Consider the following 14,809-nt stretch of genomic DNA (forward strand, 5'->3'; position numbering starts at 1 on the left):
ACTCTGGGATGGCCTGCCCTGGGTAATCACTTGGATCTTTGCAGTTGGAGTTGATTAGTGAGGAGAGCATTGAGAATTCGGAACCTGTGCCTGTGCCCAACTCGCCCAGACATACGCAGGCGGCATGCTAACTGGCGATGTACACCACCAAAACCATTTCTGAACCTTTCCTATTTAACTCTTGGATGTAGAACAACAGGAAGGAATTTTCTTTAAACAGAGTCTTTCAAACAACATAAAATGCTGACAGAAAATCCTGTGTTTGCAGGTGCAGTGTCTGACTGCACTTTGAACTTTTGATTTTTAAATGCCCTGGATTTTAAATCAACAATGTTTCTGTTGCCAAACAAAAACCCCTAAGAATATCTAGGCTACATCTCTTTGCTGTCCTTAACAACACAAGAGAATATTCGAATGTTATTTGTTTTAATGAGAACAATAAAATGTATCAATACTAAAGCAGTGCGACTTATCTTTTCCACACAGTGTAATCAGTTTCTCTGTAGATAATGGTCTAGAGACAACTTTGGGGCCTGACGTCTGATGGGAGCGCTCTGAAATCTTTTAAATAAGAACCAGTTAAAGGGTGAGGTCACTGACACAGCATGCCAGGAGGAAAAGAAGGTGCTGTTATCAACAGTGGTTGATTTCTTAGTGTTTACACCTCTCTTCTGCGAGATTAAATAAGACCTTAAAGCTCGTTACGAGCTGAGGAGAGAAACGAACCTTGGACTTCTTGAACAGCCATTTAATCAGTAGGTTTTTAGTGTTTGGGGTTTTTTTGGTTTTGTTTTGTTTTAAAAAAAGGAAACTTCTTAAAGTTGTCCTTTTGAGGATCCTGAGGCTGTATTGTGCCAGGCTGGCTGTGCTCCTGGAAGGCCGACTGGAGTGAAATGCTTGGGTGACAGTGAAATATCGCCTGTTGTCTGAATTTTGATTGGGTTTTGTTGTGACTGCTGGTGCCTATAAAGACAGTTGCTTTCCTAGCAGTACACAGAGGAACACTGTTAGGGCTTCTGGGTGAAACCTGAGTCAGTTTGTAAATGCTTAAGGATCACAGGCAGCTCCTAAGTTTATGTATAAGGTTGCAGTTTTGGACCTGAATGCCTTTGTCTGCCCAAAGTCTTAAGAAGAATCCTCAGATGTAGCTCAGAGTGTAGCCTCCCTTCACTAACTGCTGTCCCCTCTACTATTTTTCTATCTCTGTGCAGTTTTTTAGGTTTTTTCTCTAGGTAGGTAGTAAGGCCCTTCCTTTTGGTAGTTGCCAGTTCTTCATGCCTGAATGAGCAGCGCTTTCTGTTTTTGCTTGAAAAGCCAGACGTCTTAGATTTTTATCTTTTTCATTGCCTTGTTTTGCTCAAACGCAGCACGTGAAGCAGGCTAAATCTTCTGTATACATGGGAAGACAGCACTCTTGTCTACCAAGTACAGATCAATGAAAAATGGTGCAGGAAGAGGTCTCAAAATCATGTAACCCACGCACCTGATCTGAAGAGGGCTGCTTATGAGAGTTCTTGTGGGAAGTTTGCTTTTTCGGGTGTTCACAGCTTCAGCTACTGGGCTGAGAAGTATTTCTGCCTCTTGAAATAAGACCAGGGTGCGACTGGAAGGATGGCAGACTCGGGGAACACGATAACTGGTTTGGAGAGTCTGGGGTCTTAAGCTCAGTCCCTTTAGACAGCTCGCGTTGTAGAAGATTTTGTATTTGAAAGCTAAACTTCTTACAAAAAAGAATGTTGAACTTTGGCATTTTTGTCTCTTTTAACAAAGTTTTGATGGACACGGAGAAAGTAGGGCTGCTTTTGTAACCCACAAAGGGAGTACCGGAGGCAAAATTTAGAGATGACACAAAATTTCTTGGCTGCTAAGAAAATCTACAGTCTGTTATCTATAAGGTCTTTTGTAGAGAAGCTGATCTTCCCAGTAAGCTGATTATTTTTGAATCTCATTCTCTGAGCATTATATGTTTGGAACATGAACATAATCTTATTTAGTACTTCCTAAAATGATACAAACAAAACTTACCGCTCTTTGCCTCCTACAAAGGTGTGTCAGACTATGTCTTAAACTCTTGGCCATAGAGGAGCAGAGTTCAGTTGCTAGAACAGAAATGCACTGACAGCTGTAGATGAACCTGATCGTATCTTTGACTGCTTCAAGATTGAATGTATCTACAAGTGTCTTTTTAGCCCTTACAGCTTCTGCCTCTCATCCTCTGGGTATTTAATAACTCCTTGTGTACTATTTTAATCTGTTTAATCTGTTTTAATCCCTAATCCTAATAACAGCCTACATTTAGTGCCTTTTACTACCTTAATTTTCCTGCTCTAAGAGAAAGAGTCTTAACGTATCTGATGGATTCAGGCAATCTGTGCAGGCTGAGACCATGCTATAATCTTGGGAGCTAACCCAGCAGGGACTCTGAACGTGAGAGTGTGGAGCTTGCCCTGCTGTAGGCGAGGTGTGGATTTCCTCAAGGCTATCTGATCCAGCGCTAGAAAGCACCAGCTGAAAAGCAAATGTCCAATTCCTCTGGGCTTGTTGTGTCATTTGTCCTAAACCAAGGTCCCTCCTTGGAGGTGACCTGCTAGAAGTTGATCACATCTATAGTGGCCTTGTGTGTAGAGACAATGCTAGATCATACCTCTGTGTGACTTCAGTGGTTAATATTTATTACGTCTGTCTTCGTGCTAGCTACGTAGATGCCAAAGCTGTTCTTAGTGAAGTACGTACAGATGTGGATGTACTTCACCACTCACCCCTCTTTTGTAGTACTCTATTTGAACTTGTACCTTAAGTTGGCAGAGCTGGGAGGAGCTAAGAGTTGATAACTTGTTTTCCGCATCCATCATACAAGTAGAGCTACATCTACACAGCCCCTATATGGTTTGGTTGCTCTCCGTAATAACAGCAGCCTGAATTCCTGTCATTCCTGTTAGTTTCAGATTGCACGTAACACTACAGTGCTTATTTTGATTGTGTTTTGTTGCTGTCTGGGACCTGAAAGATCTGTGGTAGCTCTAGAATAGTAGAGGTTAGTTCTCTGGGTACTCCTGGCACGCGGGTGTACTTCAACACCAAGTCCAGTATTTGTAACCTCATCTAAGAATCTCTCTTTTGTACTTCCATTCACTTTTTCCACTGGCTGTTTAATGTTCTAAATACTTCAGACACATTATATGTTTGAAATTATTTGTGCAAAATTTTAGTATGGAAGATCTATGTGCTGTAAATGTATATTCCTATATGCATTTGTATGTATAAAATGTATATTTAGATAGATATATGTCTGTTTCGCAGCTGAACCTGAAGATTTCGGGTTATCTGTAATGATCAAGATTTCTTCATAATCCAAGTACAGAAAAGGTGCCAGAGCTTTGTTCATTTCAGTTAACTCAGGGAGCTGGGTTGTTGCATCGAGGTCCATAGTGAGTAAGAGTCGCAGCAGCTGAATTGTGTGACTGGAGTGAGCAGATGCCTGTATCTATATTTTTTCCCCATTCCTGTAATCTGTGCCCGAATGCCCTTAAATCACTTTCCTCGTGGACATAGTAGTTCCAGGATAAATTTTTGCTAGCGCTGCAATGCTGCATCTGCACCCAAGTTGGAATCTGGGCTGAAGATCGCAGAGCATGGAGTCTGAAGGAATACGAAGCAGCATGAGGTAACAGGGTGGGTTTGTTCCCTGGGTTTTGTTGTTCCCCCTCTCCGGTTTAATATTGGGCTTGGTAGCTAACAGACTGATGCAAGATAGAGCCAATATCCTGAACCTATTTGTTACTGATGATGTTTTAAGCCTTTTAAAGCTTGTGAGTGGTTGATCTGTCTGGGTTTATGAACACTTCAGAGCTGAGAGAGGAGGAGGGAGGCGAGATGGGCGGATGCTTTGGTGAATTTGTATTCTGGCTTCTTTGACAGTCATCTTCTGTCACGTATTCCTAGCAGGCAAAGGTTTGACATCACCTAAAACATCATCAGCTTTGTTGGCAGGAGACCCCTAGAGAAGCAGAGGATGAAACAGCCACGGTCACGATCTGACAACTACAGCTGCGAAGTGAGCCCGAAACCCTGTAGTCAACAGCGTAGTTTAAGCGATACCTAGCTGTGCTGAGCACACGGCGTGGGAAGTGTCAGGGTCGCTGGACTTTGCAGTCGTACTGACAAAACTTTTAATATCTGAGAGTTAGGCACTCCTGGAGTGGTTCAGTTAAGATTGTTGCTTTACTGTTAAAACCAAAGCCTAAGCCACAGTTACTTCTTTGCTTCCTACATGAGCAAAACTCAGTTCTTAAGTCTTACAATATGATGTTCCAAACCCATTGTCTCATTGGGCTGGTTGTTTTGTTGGGCAGGATTCAGGCTCTCCAGGCTGTGTATGGGTGGGGCAATCTCATGAGTAAGGTTTCCACCCATTCTGAGATTTGAGTGCGCATTATAGCACCTCTTATGTAGTGGTGAGGATATTGCCAGCCATTTGTGGCTAAAACAGTTCACTTTGCTCATTTTGGAATAGGATCCTTGCATAGAAGAAGTAATTAAATCTGTCCTACTGTAAGTCAGGTGCTGTTTTGAGGTTTAATGGTGATGAAAGCTAAATAATTCAGATTACTGAAGAAGTGAACTATACAGAACAACTAGTTGAGGCAGAATCTTTTGTTGGGTGATTTTTATTTTCTTGGGATTTTTAGGATTCAGGGCCATGAATTTCTAGTCATGTTGGAGCCTGAGGTGAGCACTTAAGGAATTCAGCCTGTTTGGATCTTGTTCCCTGTTTAAAGAAGGGTCTTCTGGGCTGGGTGCAACTCTGATCTTTTTGTGGTGATCTAGCATAAACCAAACTTCCCAAGGTTTTCTACTGTATATCATTAATTAAGAAATAAAAGAAACTGCAATTACTCCACCTCTTCCTCTGCATTTCCCCCCCCGCCCATGCCCCCAAGGTATCTGAAATTAGCTCGCGTCTTATATTCCTGAGGTGACTCAGATCCCTGCGTTTGGCAGTCGTTTCCAGCGCGTAATTACGGAGATGTTGGGAGAAGTATGGCCTGCTTGTGCTCCTGGAGGGCATCGTGAGCAGCCTATCCCTATCCGTGCCACCACGCTGAGCAATGCCGTTTTCAGTGTTTCAGTTAATCTGTCGTACTCGGATGCATGGTTTGAGGCTTGACAGTGATCTTCTGTTACCAAAAAAATAAATACCTTATGAACCACTAATGCAAGGTATTGATTTCTGTCTGCAGTTTTTTGAAACATAACAGCTGGAGCTCCAAGTCCCCTGTGTTAGAGTTCTCGAGAACTAATTTAAGGAAGCGGTTTAGCAGTTTTGTAAGGCGATAACTGTAGCTATTACATCAGGTTTTGCTATATTCCATTACGATAAAAATGCAAATACGTGTTTCAGTTCGGAGAGACCGTTCAAACAACGTGTGTGTGTGTATATATAGACCAAGTTCTTTTTCTTCAATGTCAATTTTGCACTCGTTGGAATATATATTTTTTTAATATAGATCCTAACGCCATGTAGATAGTATCACTAGACTTGTGTGTAAAATGAAAAAAAAAAAAGTCTAAAACAATTTTTGAGGGTAAGAACAGGCCCTTGTTTCCTGGAGCTGAGAGGTGAGCAGACCCAGATATTCAGAGATGATGTGAGAAGGAAACTGTTGTCTCTGCAGCTCTTCTGAATGTTTGTGTGTTTTCTTCAGAATGATCTGGTGTGTCACGACAAAAATGGCAGAATATCGGAGAGAAGAAAATCATGAAGAGGGAATAGAATTTTTTTGGAAGTAAATCTGCTAACCTGGAGAATTTAAGTCTAAAATCGCTACACAGGTTTTGTTTAAACTATTTGCATTTATAATCACTTTAAAAAAATAGTCTTTAGCGTAGATAGGTGCATAGAAAACAGCATATGCAAGGTGAGACACTAATCTGACCCAGCATGTCATAACCGTGGGTGGCACCAAAGGCTGGAAGAAACCTTTTGTGGAGTGTGCAGGAAATCTTGTCTGGGATGGAAAACGTGATCACTTTCCTAATGAAAGTCATGTCTGAAACCTAACTGTTAGGGATTAAATATTTAATCTTGTTTAATACCTCTTCTCAAACTTTTATTTTTAGCAGCAGCTATTACAGTTTGCTGCTTCGACATGATAAATAACTCCCTATATCCCAACAGAGCTTACAATTTGTTTTTAAATCTGTTGTTTCCTAGAGGTGTTATTGACTTCTAGGAAAGGGAGTACGTGAGGCAGGGTGGAGTAAAAGGATTCTCTTAAATGTAGATGTTTACCCCAGTTTAGAAATTAATTTTCATGACATCCTTATGATTGAATAGAGGCCACAACTATTTCTTAGAAGGATGTGTTTCTGGGGCAAACTGCATTAGTGTGCCAAATTCCCCAGCATTCCTCCATTTCCAGAACTGCAGTCAAAGCAAAGCTTTTAAGTTCCACAACACTTCTCCACTTTGTGCTTCAGATTTCCTCTTTTCTTTTTAGGGGTGCAAAGCTGTAGGTGTGGTAGGCATGTGAATGAATGTTCTCACGTGGTTATCTGAACTCTCCACGCATTCCAGCTTCTCTCATGATTAGTTCTGATACCTTGTCTACTGTGTTACCGAGCTCTGCAGTGTCAGTGTGGGAAAAACCCGTGATAGAAGGCAAGTTTCAGAGAGAGCATCAGTGATAATTCTTGTCCTGGGCAAGGCACCAGGGAACGAGTTGGAGTCCGTAGAGCCAAAAGCAGGATTCTCACAGCTGTAGTTAAGGAGTCAGCTGGGAGCTTTAATAGATTCCCAACACTCACTGTCATGTCAACTACCAGGATCAGGTAATTTCCAAACTGTTGGGATTTTTTTTTTTTCAGAAAAATTTACTCAGAAAAAAATTCCAGTGTTCCAAGATCGAAAATGTTACATGAAAATGCATGTAGTCGCTTCTGTGTTGTCTTTGGGTAGACCTTATCTGATTATTTACAGCTCAACTTTGACCTAAGTGCAGTCAGTCGATCAGGCTCCATCTGCAGCTCTGTGTGGAGCTGTTTGAGTGGTAGCGGTGCATGTCGTTGGTGTGGAACCGCTGCAGCGGGAGCACGGTGCAGCAGGGATGTCGCTCCGGTGTGCAGCTAGCTGCCTGCACTCGAGCTGGTCAGACCCAAATCTCCCTAATTTGCTCAAGTCCCATTCCCCAGTTCCAGTTTCTTGCTGGAGTACTAAGTCAGAGGAATGGGTTTCTTTTAATTGCTAGGTTACTTTTGGTGCAGGATCTCTGAAAGAAAGCAGTAGATGTTACATTTTTCTCCTCGTGCGACTGAAATCAGTCGTAGGTCTATGACGGACACTACAAAACCCCTAAATATGAAGATCCAGATATTAAATACAAACTTCTCTTTAAAATTATTAATGCTCTGAGCAACACAAATGACTAGAGAATTAAGTCAAAGCAGTGGTTATTTTAAGCACAACTGCTGATGCATGGTTTAGCTTGCTAGAAGGAATTCTGCTCTTTCGCAGTGGCTGTCTGTAATTGGACAAAGCTATTACTTGATGGTTCTTAACGTGAGTAAATTGAAGAGTGTAGGGGTTTGCTTTAAAGTAAATGTAACTGTCATACTGCCTGTAGTTGTGGTTTTCAGTGAGCAAATTGAGAGCAGTCCGTCCCTGCCTGTATGCAAAATTGTTGCATAATTAAGCCGGGAAAATGCTTGTTTTTCACACACAATCGGTTTCACATTATCTTGGCTTCTATTTCTGTCCTTGTATAAATTCAAAACAGAAAACTTCAAGGGCATAAAATATGAAATGGCTTCAGTATTTTGTTCACTATATTAAAATATATGGTTAGTGTAACGTCATTTTCTTGCGCTGTACTTAAAACACAGTTTTCCTTGTCTTTATTGTGGGAATACTTCCATTGTGTCTTAGATACTGGAATATCCATTTATTGCTAAGACTCTCCTTTGAGAGTCCTTGAAATAGATGGAGTGCACACTGTGTCCAGTATGGGTTGTACTGTGGTGAGGAAATCCTAATACTTGTTCAGGAGCTTCCCACAGTTTGATAATCTGTTTCTGATACGATTATCGGTATTGAAATAGTGGATCTCCTTGTTTAAAGCCAGATTCAGTGACTTAATCAAACACAGAGCTGGAAGCCTGGGGAGCAGGTCTTGCTATATTAAAAAAGTGTTCTCCCAGCATGAAACGTTAGCACCAAGTGAGTCAAGAAATATCTTGTGAGATCAAAATTTTAATGATTGTCATTAGACTGGGAAATCTCTGCTATTTCCCCGTATTGAAGGGATTCTTCCTTGGCTCATGGAAATGCTTTACTCTCAGCAGAAAAGCTGCTTGCATGGGTTCACATTTTAAATGGCTCTGTTTGCAGTGAGAAGAATTGGAAATTAACTGTGTTCTTAGAGCAAGTCTATGTTCTACAGACCTTCATAGTGTTACTAGAAAAGTGCCAGTGTGGCTTACCACACGCTGCCTGTTCAGTTCAACTCTGCCACAGTCTGAGAGAAAAGAACATTGACTGTTGCCAAGACTACTGAAATCTGCTGGTTTTAAATGAAAAGTAATACTGTAAGCTCAGAGAAAGATTGCAGAATTGCATAAGAAACAATAACATGGGAAGTAATACAATTTCTTGCGTCACGGATATTCAAATCCCAATCTAATCTTAATTTTCCAGTGTGTAAGAGAGTGGGAGCTGGGGTATCTTAGGCTCTGAAATCATGCTTCTGACAGACCAAAATACCAAAGTAACGCAGTTGCAAAATTGCTGATAATGTAAAGTAGGAAATAATTTATTTTAAATATACAATAATGGCTTATTTTGCTTAATAGTAGTTTTATTGCTTAGAGGTGCAAAGCAAAGAGAAATAACCATGACTGTTAAATAAGCTTGCTTTCATCACACCGCTTGACTCCTGTGTTGCAATTAACGTTCAGCAATGGTCACAGCAGTATAATCTTCTAAGAACCTATAGAGCATCACACCCCCCCCCCCCCTTTCTCCTCTGCTTGCTTTTCTGTATGAGAAAAATCTTAAATCAACGACTTGACTTAATTGGGATCAATTCAAGAGCTGTTAAATATTTCCTTGTTGAAGGTGAAAGGTGTTTTAACTAGCTGTGATGTTACCAGTTCTGTTTCTGGGCTCTGCTCTTTGAGGCTGGATCATCCCTCTGTGAGTTTGTTGTTCTTTGGTCACTCGTGTAGGTTACGTTATATCGGTAACTTCAAGAATTAAACTGATACCTGCGGTTATTCTGAAGCTTGGGAATAGTGCGTATTAGCCATTAGATTGGGTTTTTCCCCTTCTTTTCATACCATTCTATTAAATATAACATAGAAACAAAGTTCAGTTGTTGGGCAAAGATCAGTACAAAATTAAGAACTTACCCTGGGAAAAAATGGTTTGTGAAATGCCCTGTCGGTGCATCACAGCAGCAGGAATTTGTCAGGTTCCTTACATAGATTCAACCCCCCAGCTGGGAAACCTGTAATAGAAAACATGTTTTTTCAATGTATTTATTTCTTTGAGATTCTTGCTCGGACATCTTCTATCCAGGCTGATAGTGAAGAACAAGAAATCCCCTGCTGTAGTAACAGGAGCCTGGTAGTTTGGACTCTTCTTGGCTAGGAAGTTCCTGACTGCTGGGAATAATTTATGTTTATGGGAGATGAACTCCTGTATGTACTTAAAAAAATCTGACCTGCAACCTACTCTTAATTTCTTAATCATTATTCTTAATCAAAATCTTCATTCCATTGCACATCATGGACTTTTATCAGAGAAAAACGTTGCTGGACCAACCAGTAAACGAACTAGAACGGGAGAGGTGTAGGAGGAAGCTTTTCTTAGCCCTTTTTGGCCATCTGAAGGGCTGTTTTAAGACGTTACCAGCTTTGTTGCAGCATTGCAAAGGTTAGCCCACAGAAGGTGGCCGTGAGGGTGCCCTGCCTGGCAGAGGTGTAGAGACATTGCGTCAAAGGGCAGGGTGAAGGCAGGAAAGCCAAAGCTCAGCAGAGATGTGACGAGCTGTGAAAGGCGCACAGCCCCGTGGTCCCGAAACCCCAAACTCCTGCATTCTCCCGCTCCTTTCTTCCTGCCCTTTATTACGGGTTGGTTGTGCAGCGCTCTCCCCCCTGCCTCTGTGGAGGAGCTGAGGAAGGTACGGTTGCGGACAAAGAAGTGAAATGAAAATGTAACCTCGAATCCGTTTGTGGTTCAGTCTGTTTGCCAAAATGCCCATTTCCAGCCTGATCGCATGGGAGGGGAAGCCCATTACGCATTTTCATTTCTCTCCCGAGTTGCTATGCTACAACCACTGGTCCTTTTGCAATGTAATTCGGCATTCACAATTTTCGGTGCCTAGATAAAACCATTACTGTAATGCTGCCGTTTTTTTCCCCTCCTCTGAAAGCTTACTTGCTGGTGACACTGAATATTCATTACCTGCTTGTTTTGTTGCAGAGGATGTTGATACATTAGTTCATCTTGACTGATGCCCTTGACTTTAGAAGATAAATAGCGAAGTACAGAGAGATGACAAGGATTGATTAGCTATCCAGTTTCTAAGCTAAATTGTAAACACTTGTAGATAAGCCAGTAGCTAAAGAGCCTGCAGAATGCACCTTGGTGGAATTAAGAACATGTTTTAAGGTGCGAGAGTTTTCTGTGGCTGCCAAGATATAAATAAATCTTTTTTTGATGCTTCCTGTTGAAGGCTTATGGTCACCAATGGTTTACTTCTCAGAAAATGAGTTTCCTAATTTTGAAGGAAAAAATCACATGTTCCATTAATAGAAATTAATAATTCTTTAAGAGTGCAAATTATAAGTTGGACAGTGAAAGGTACTTGTGTTAAACCGAGCTTGAGCGGTCGCCTCGGACAGTCTGTAGGAGTCATAAATTGCTGGGAGACAGTGACAAGGAAACTCACTGTGTGTAGTCCACGTTGGGTACCTGCTCTTGTCAGGTCTTGAGGGGTGGCATGGTTGGCCTGTTGGACCATTGATAGGACCGAGAGTGGTTGTCATACTGCAAAAATCTAGAAATAAGGTTGTCTCTGCTTTCTGTGATCAAACCTGGAGAGCAGTCTGTCCCATGCCATGCCACCCAGCATTCCAGGTCACTGCCAGTTGTCACTGCTGCTCTCTTAAAAACTGTACAGGCTGGCGCTGCCACCAGACGAAATTGTTACGCCCCCTGTCCCCAACTGCTAGGTCCTGCTGTCCCATCACCCGTAACAGTGAGAGCGAAGGACAGCATGAGAAGAAGCAGCAGAACCACCTCTTCTGGTGGCAGCATTGGCTCAAAGGGCTTGTAGAATTTGGCAAACACGCGCAGTTTTTTGTTGGTGACCCTGCTGGAGGAGACAGCGACACAGCACGTGACACCTGGCGTGACTACCGTGACCTGAGGATGTTCAGGTTGCACTACGAGTGGTGCCCCCAAAACCTCAGCTTGTTGGTTTTTTGGCTGAAGCGCTGTACGCAGACCATTTATTCATCTCTAGGCTGTTGTGTGGGTATTTTGACTCAATTAAAGAACATGCATAAATGGATTTAAAAATCAGTGAAGATTGAATTTTACTCTCAAGCTGAAATGATGTCCTGACGAGCAGTCTCTGGTGCCCCAGCCTTACAGAGAAGCGTGCGGTTTAGCTTTATACTTCAGCTATCTTAACCCTTCAGCTGATTTATTTTGTTCTTCTGCCTTATCTCCTTAACTGGGGGGTGAAAAAACCCCTCCAAATCCTTCTCAGCTTATATGGATATTGCTTCAGCATATGTGTACTTGCTGTCAGCACGTGCTTACTAAGCAATGCAGGACGTTCTACCTAAGCGCTTGTGCAGTCTGTGGGTCTTCAACAGTGCTGTGGTGTAAAAGGATACTGCTGCCCAGGCTTCAGAAAAAAAGGAGGTCACAGAAAACTGAGTGGTCCAAGTTTTTGGAAGAATTTAGGAAGGGATCTCGGGTTCTCCATGTCTTAGCCTAAGCAGCCGGTCTAGTGTACTACTGCACCTTTCTAAGCCGTCCTGCTCTTGGGCATCTCTGTTCCCTCCTTGTGACAGTTTGTTTGCTGCAAGGATTTACAACAGTAAAGTTGTCCTGTCTTACTTCCTTGTCCCTTCACAAACACGGCAGGAGAGAAGGAAAGCACGGGAAAATGTGTACCTGCACACCTAAGGTGGAAACAGGATTTGGTAGCTTTCATGTAGATCCACCAGAGCTGACTGTCTGCCTAAACAAATCACTCGCACGGTTGGCACGTTCTGTGTTTATGCAATGGAAATAACCCAGAATTCAGGACCAATAAAGCATGCAAAAAAAAAAAAAAAAAAAAAAAGAAAAGAAAAGAAAAAAAAGTTCCTGTCCCAAATGATACAAACAGTCCTTTATCCTATGACCTCATTCCACTTGTATTTTCCTGGTACATTCTGTGCCAATGCTCTCTGGGTGTGCTGGGGGTTGGTGGTGTGTTTTGTATATATTACTTTTAAAATGAATTGTGTACAAAATTTCTCTTTTCAGTTGTATATGAGCACAGGTCAAGATTAGAAAAGTCATTACAAAAGGAAAGGCTTGAACATAAGAAAGCGAAAGAAGGTAAAAACGTGCTTTTCACTTTGACATTTAAGATAACTTGATTATTTTAGAAAGTAACTTCGGATGTATTTTGTTCAATTTTAAACGAGTTGCCAATGTATAACACGTTAGCAGGACCGCCTCGGCAGATCTGCGGGGGTCTTTTTAGTACCTGTTTTTAAATTTGATTGATTTATTTATTTAATCTTTTTAGAAAGTAATGATCTTTTTAGTACTGTGTACAGATCACTGCAACATGGCATAGTGTACACGGAGAATATGTGTATATGGATGGACATAAAGCCAGCCCATATGTGGAGTACAGGCATGTGTAAATCCTGTTCCAGCATGCTTGAAAACTTAAAACCTGTACTGAAGCCATGGGATCTTTTCCTGCATTCCATCAGTGTGAAATTAGACTCTGAATTAGTATTTTTACACATGCTTAAGGGTAAACGCATGCCTACATACCTTTTTCTGATTTAAAACGAAGTTGTAGGTGTGCGTGAGGGGGAAATGTTGGCACATGTGTTTCTTACACGTCTGCCCTTTCTGAACGAACCTTCAGCAGAATGCAAGCCTCTGGGCTTCCTCTGAGTCTTTTGTGGCTCTAAATTCACCGCAATTTTCCGAGGAGAGCCTGTATTCTTCCTAAAGCTGAGGACTCGGCTGCTGAATTAGAACATCTCCTTTAGGAAAGACCAAGGTGGTGTAAGAAATTATTGGTACCGTGCAGTTCTCGATAGCTTTCTGGTGCCATCTAGTGTAGAGCTGCCCTGCTGCTCTGCAAAGGGGAGTTGCATTTTCAGATCCTGAAAAGAGGATCAAGGAACAAAAGGGGAAATTTTTGTTTTATTTAAACTTAGTCTAGACTTTCACACTTCTTGAAGTACATACTTGTTTATTCTAATACATGAACTCTCTCAGTAGAAGCCCAGCAGCATCCTTCAAAAAGAGAAGGACATTTATAATCGTGTAAATACAGGTATAAATCGTGTATTCTTGTAACAGATGTAAGTACCCATCTGTAGTCTTGAGCCTGTACCCCCTATATCTCACACTAAGATGTGAAACTTTTTTTAATGAAACTATTTTGTGAAACTTTTTTTAATGAAACTATTTTGTGAAACTTTTTTTAATGAAACTATTTTGTGAAACTTTTTTTAATGAAACTATTTTGTGAAACTTTTTTTAATGAAACTATTTTGTGAAACTTTTTTTAATGAAACTATTTTGTGAAACTTTTTTTAATGAAACTATTTTGTGAAACTTTTTTTAATGAAACTATTTTGTCAAAATTTGGGCATTTTGTTAAATTCTCCGTAGTTTTTTTGAAAATCTTTTGGAAAATTGTAACTGCGTAAGTATTCAGCTCTTAAGAGAATTTATGTACGCAACAGTTATGTCATTTAAGTACTGATTGTAATCTTCCTGGTTCTTTTCATCAGAATTTTCCCTTTTATGTTGTAGATTTTCTTGTTTATAAACTAGAAGCACAGGAAACACTAAATAAAGGAAGGGTAAGTCATCATTCCTAGTATACATTTTTAATAGTTGATGCTATTTGAGTTGCAAGAAAAAGGAAATGCTTTGCAATTACACTGCTCAAAGGAAGAGGTCTCACAAAATGCTAATTGAAAGAGCGCTCACTTATTCAATTTCTGCTCTGCATGCGTAAGTGCTCTGTAGTTCCTCATTATTGGAGCTGTAATAGAGATCCTAATATGTTTCCAGAAAATTAATTTAGAAAATATCCTCCTGTTTATATTATAGTAGTTCAAACGTGATGTTACCATTTTTAAGGGGAAGGGGGAATAATAAGGCGTTAGAAATCTTTTTGTAGCTTAGTCCACAGAGAAAGGACAGTGACAAATTTCTAACATGTGGTCTTTGAACTGGAAAGTATAAAAACACCAGGAAACTTTGTTTTATGTACCAAGTGCCAGAAGGAAAGCTGTGTTTGGCAAAGGACCCAGAGACCTGTAGAGAACTCTTTATATAAAGCAAGTAAATTAGGATTTTATGGCTACTTCATGTTGAAACTGGGGAGCAGTTTGTGAGCTGAGTAACAGAAGTTCAAATCCATCGTTGCTGCAGTAAGTGCACAGTATGTAGGTGCTTGCTGTGTTCCAGAGCAAGTGGAGAGATTAATTTGCTTCCTGGGGATTAACGTCCCTCGGCTTGCGACTCCTCAAGAGCCGCGCGTGCAGA

At 41.0% G+C, this 14,809-nt stretch overlaps 1 protein-coding gene across 2 annotated transcripts in view; it reads left to right on the top strand.

Moving 5' to 3' along the window:
• The window catches only part of GOLIM4 (golgi integral membrane protein 4), a 32,252-nt gene that overhangs the window by 2,215 nt on the left and 15,228 nt on the right, over positions 1 to 14,809 (top strand). For both annotated transcript variants that reach the window (XM_009949462.2, XM_086468263.1), the window contains exons 2-3: positions 12,545 to 12,619; positions 14,069 to 14,118. In XM_009949462.2, the coding sequence (XP_009947764.2) occupies positions 12,545 to 12,619; positions 14,069 to 14,118 (125 nt within the window). The remainder of the gene's footprint in view (positions 1 to 12,544; positions 12,620 to 14,068; positions 14,119 to 14,809) is intronic.

This window comes from Leptosomus discolor, chromosome 7 (assembly GCF_034619465.1).
Source record: "Leptosomus discolor isolate bLepDis1 chromosome 7, bLepDis1.hap2, whole genome shotgun sequence".
In the NCBI taxonomy this organism is placed as follows: Eukaryota; Metazoa; Chordata; class Aves; order Leptosomiformes; family Leptosomidae; genus Leptosomus; species Leptosomus discolor.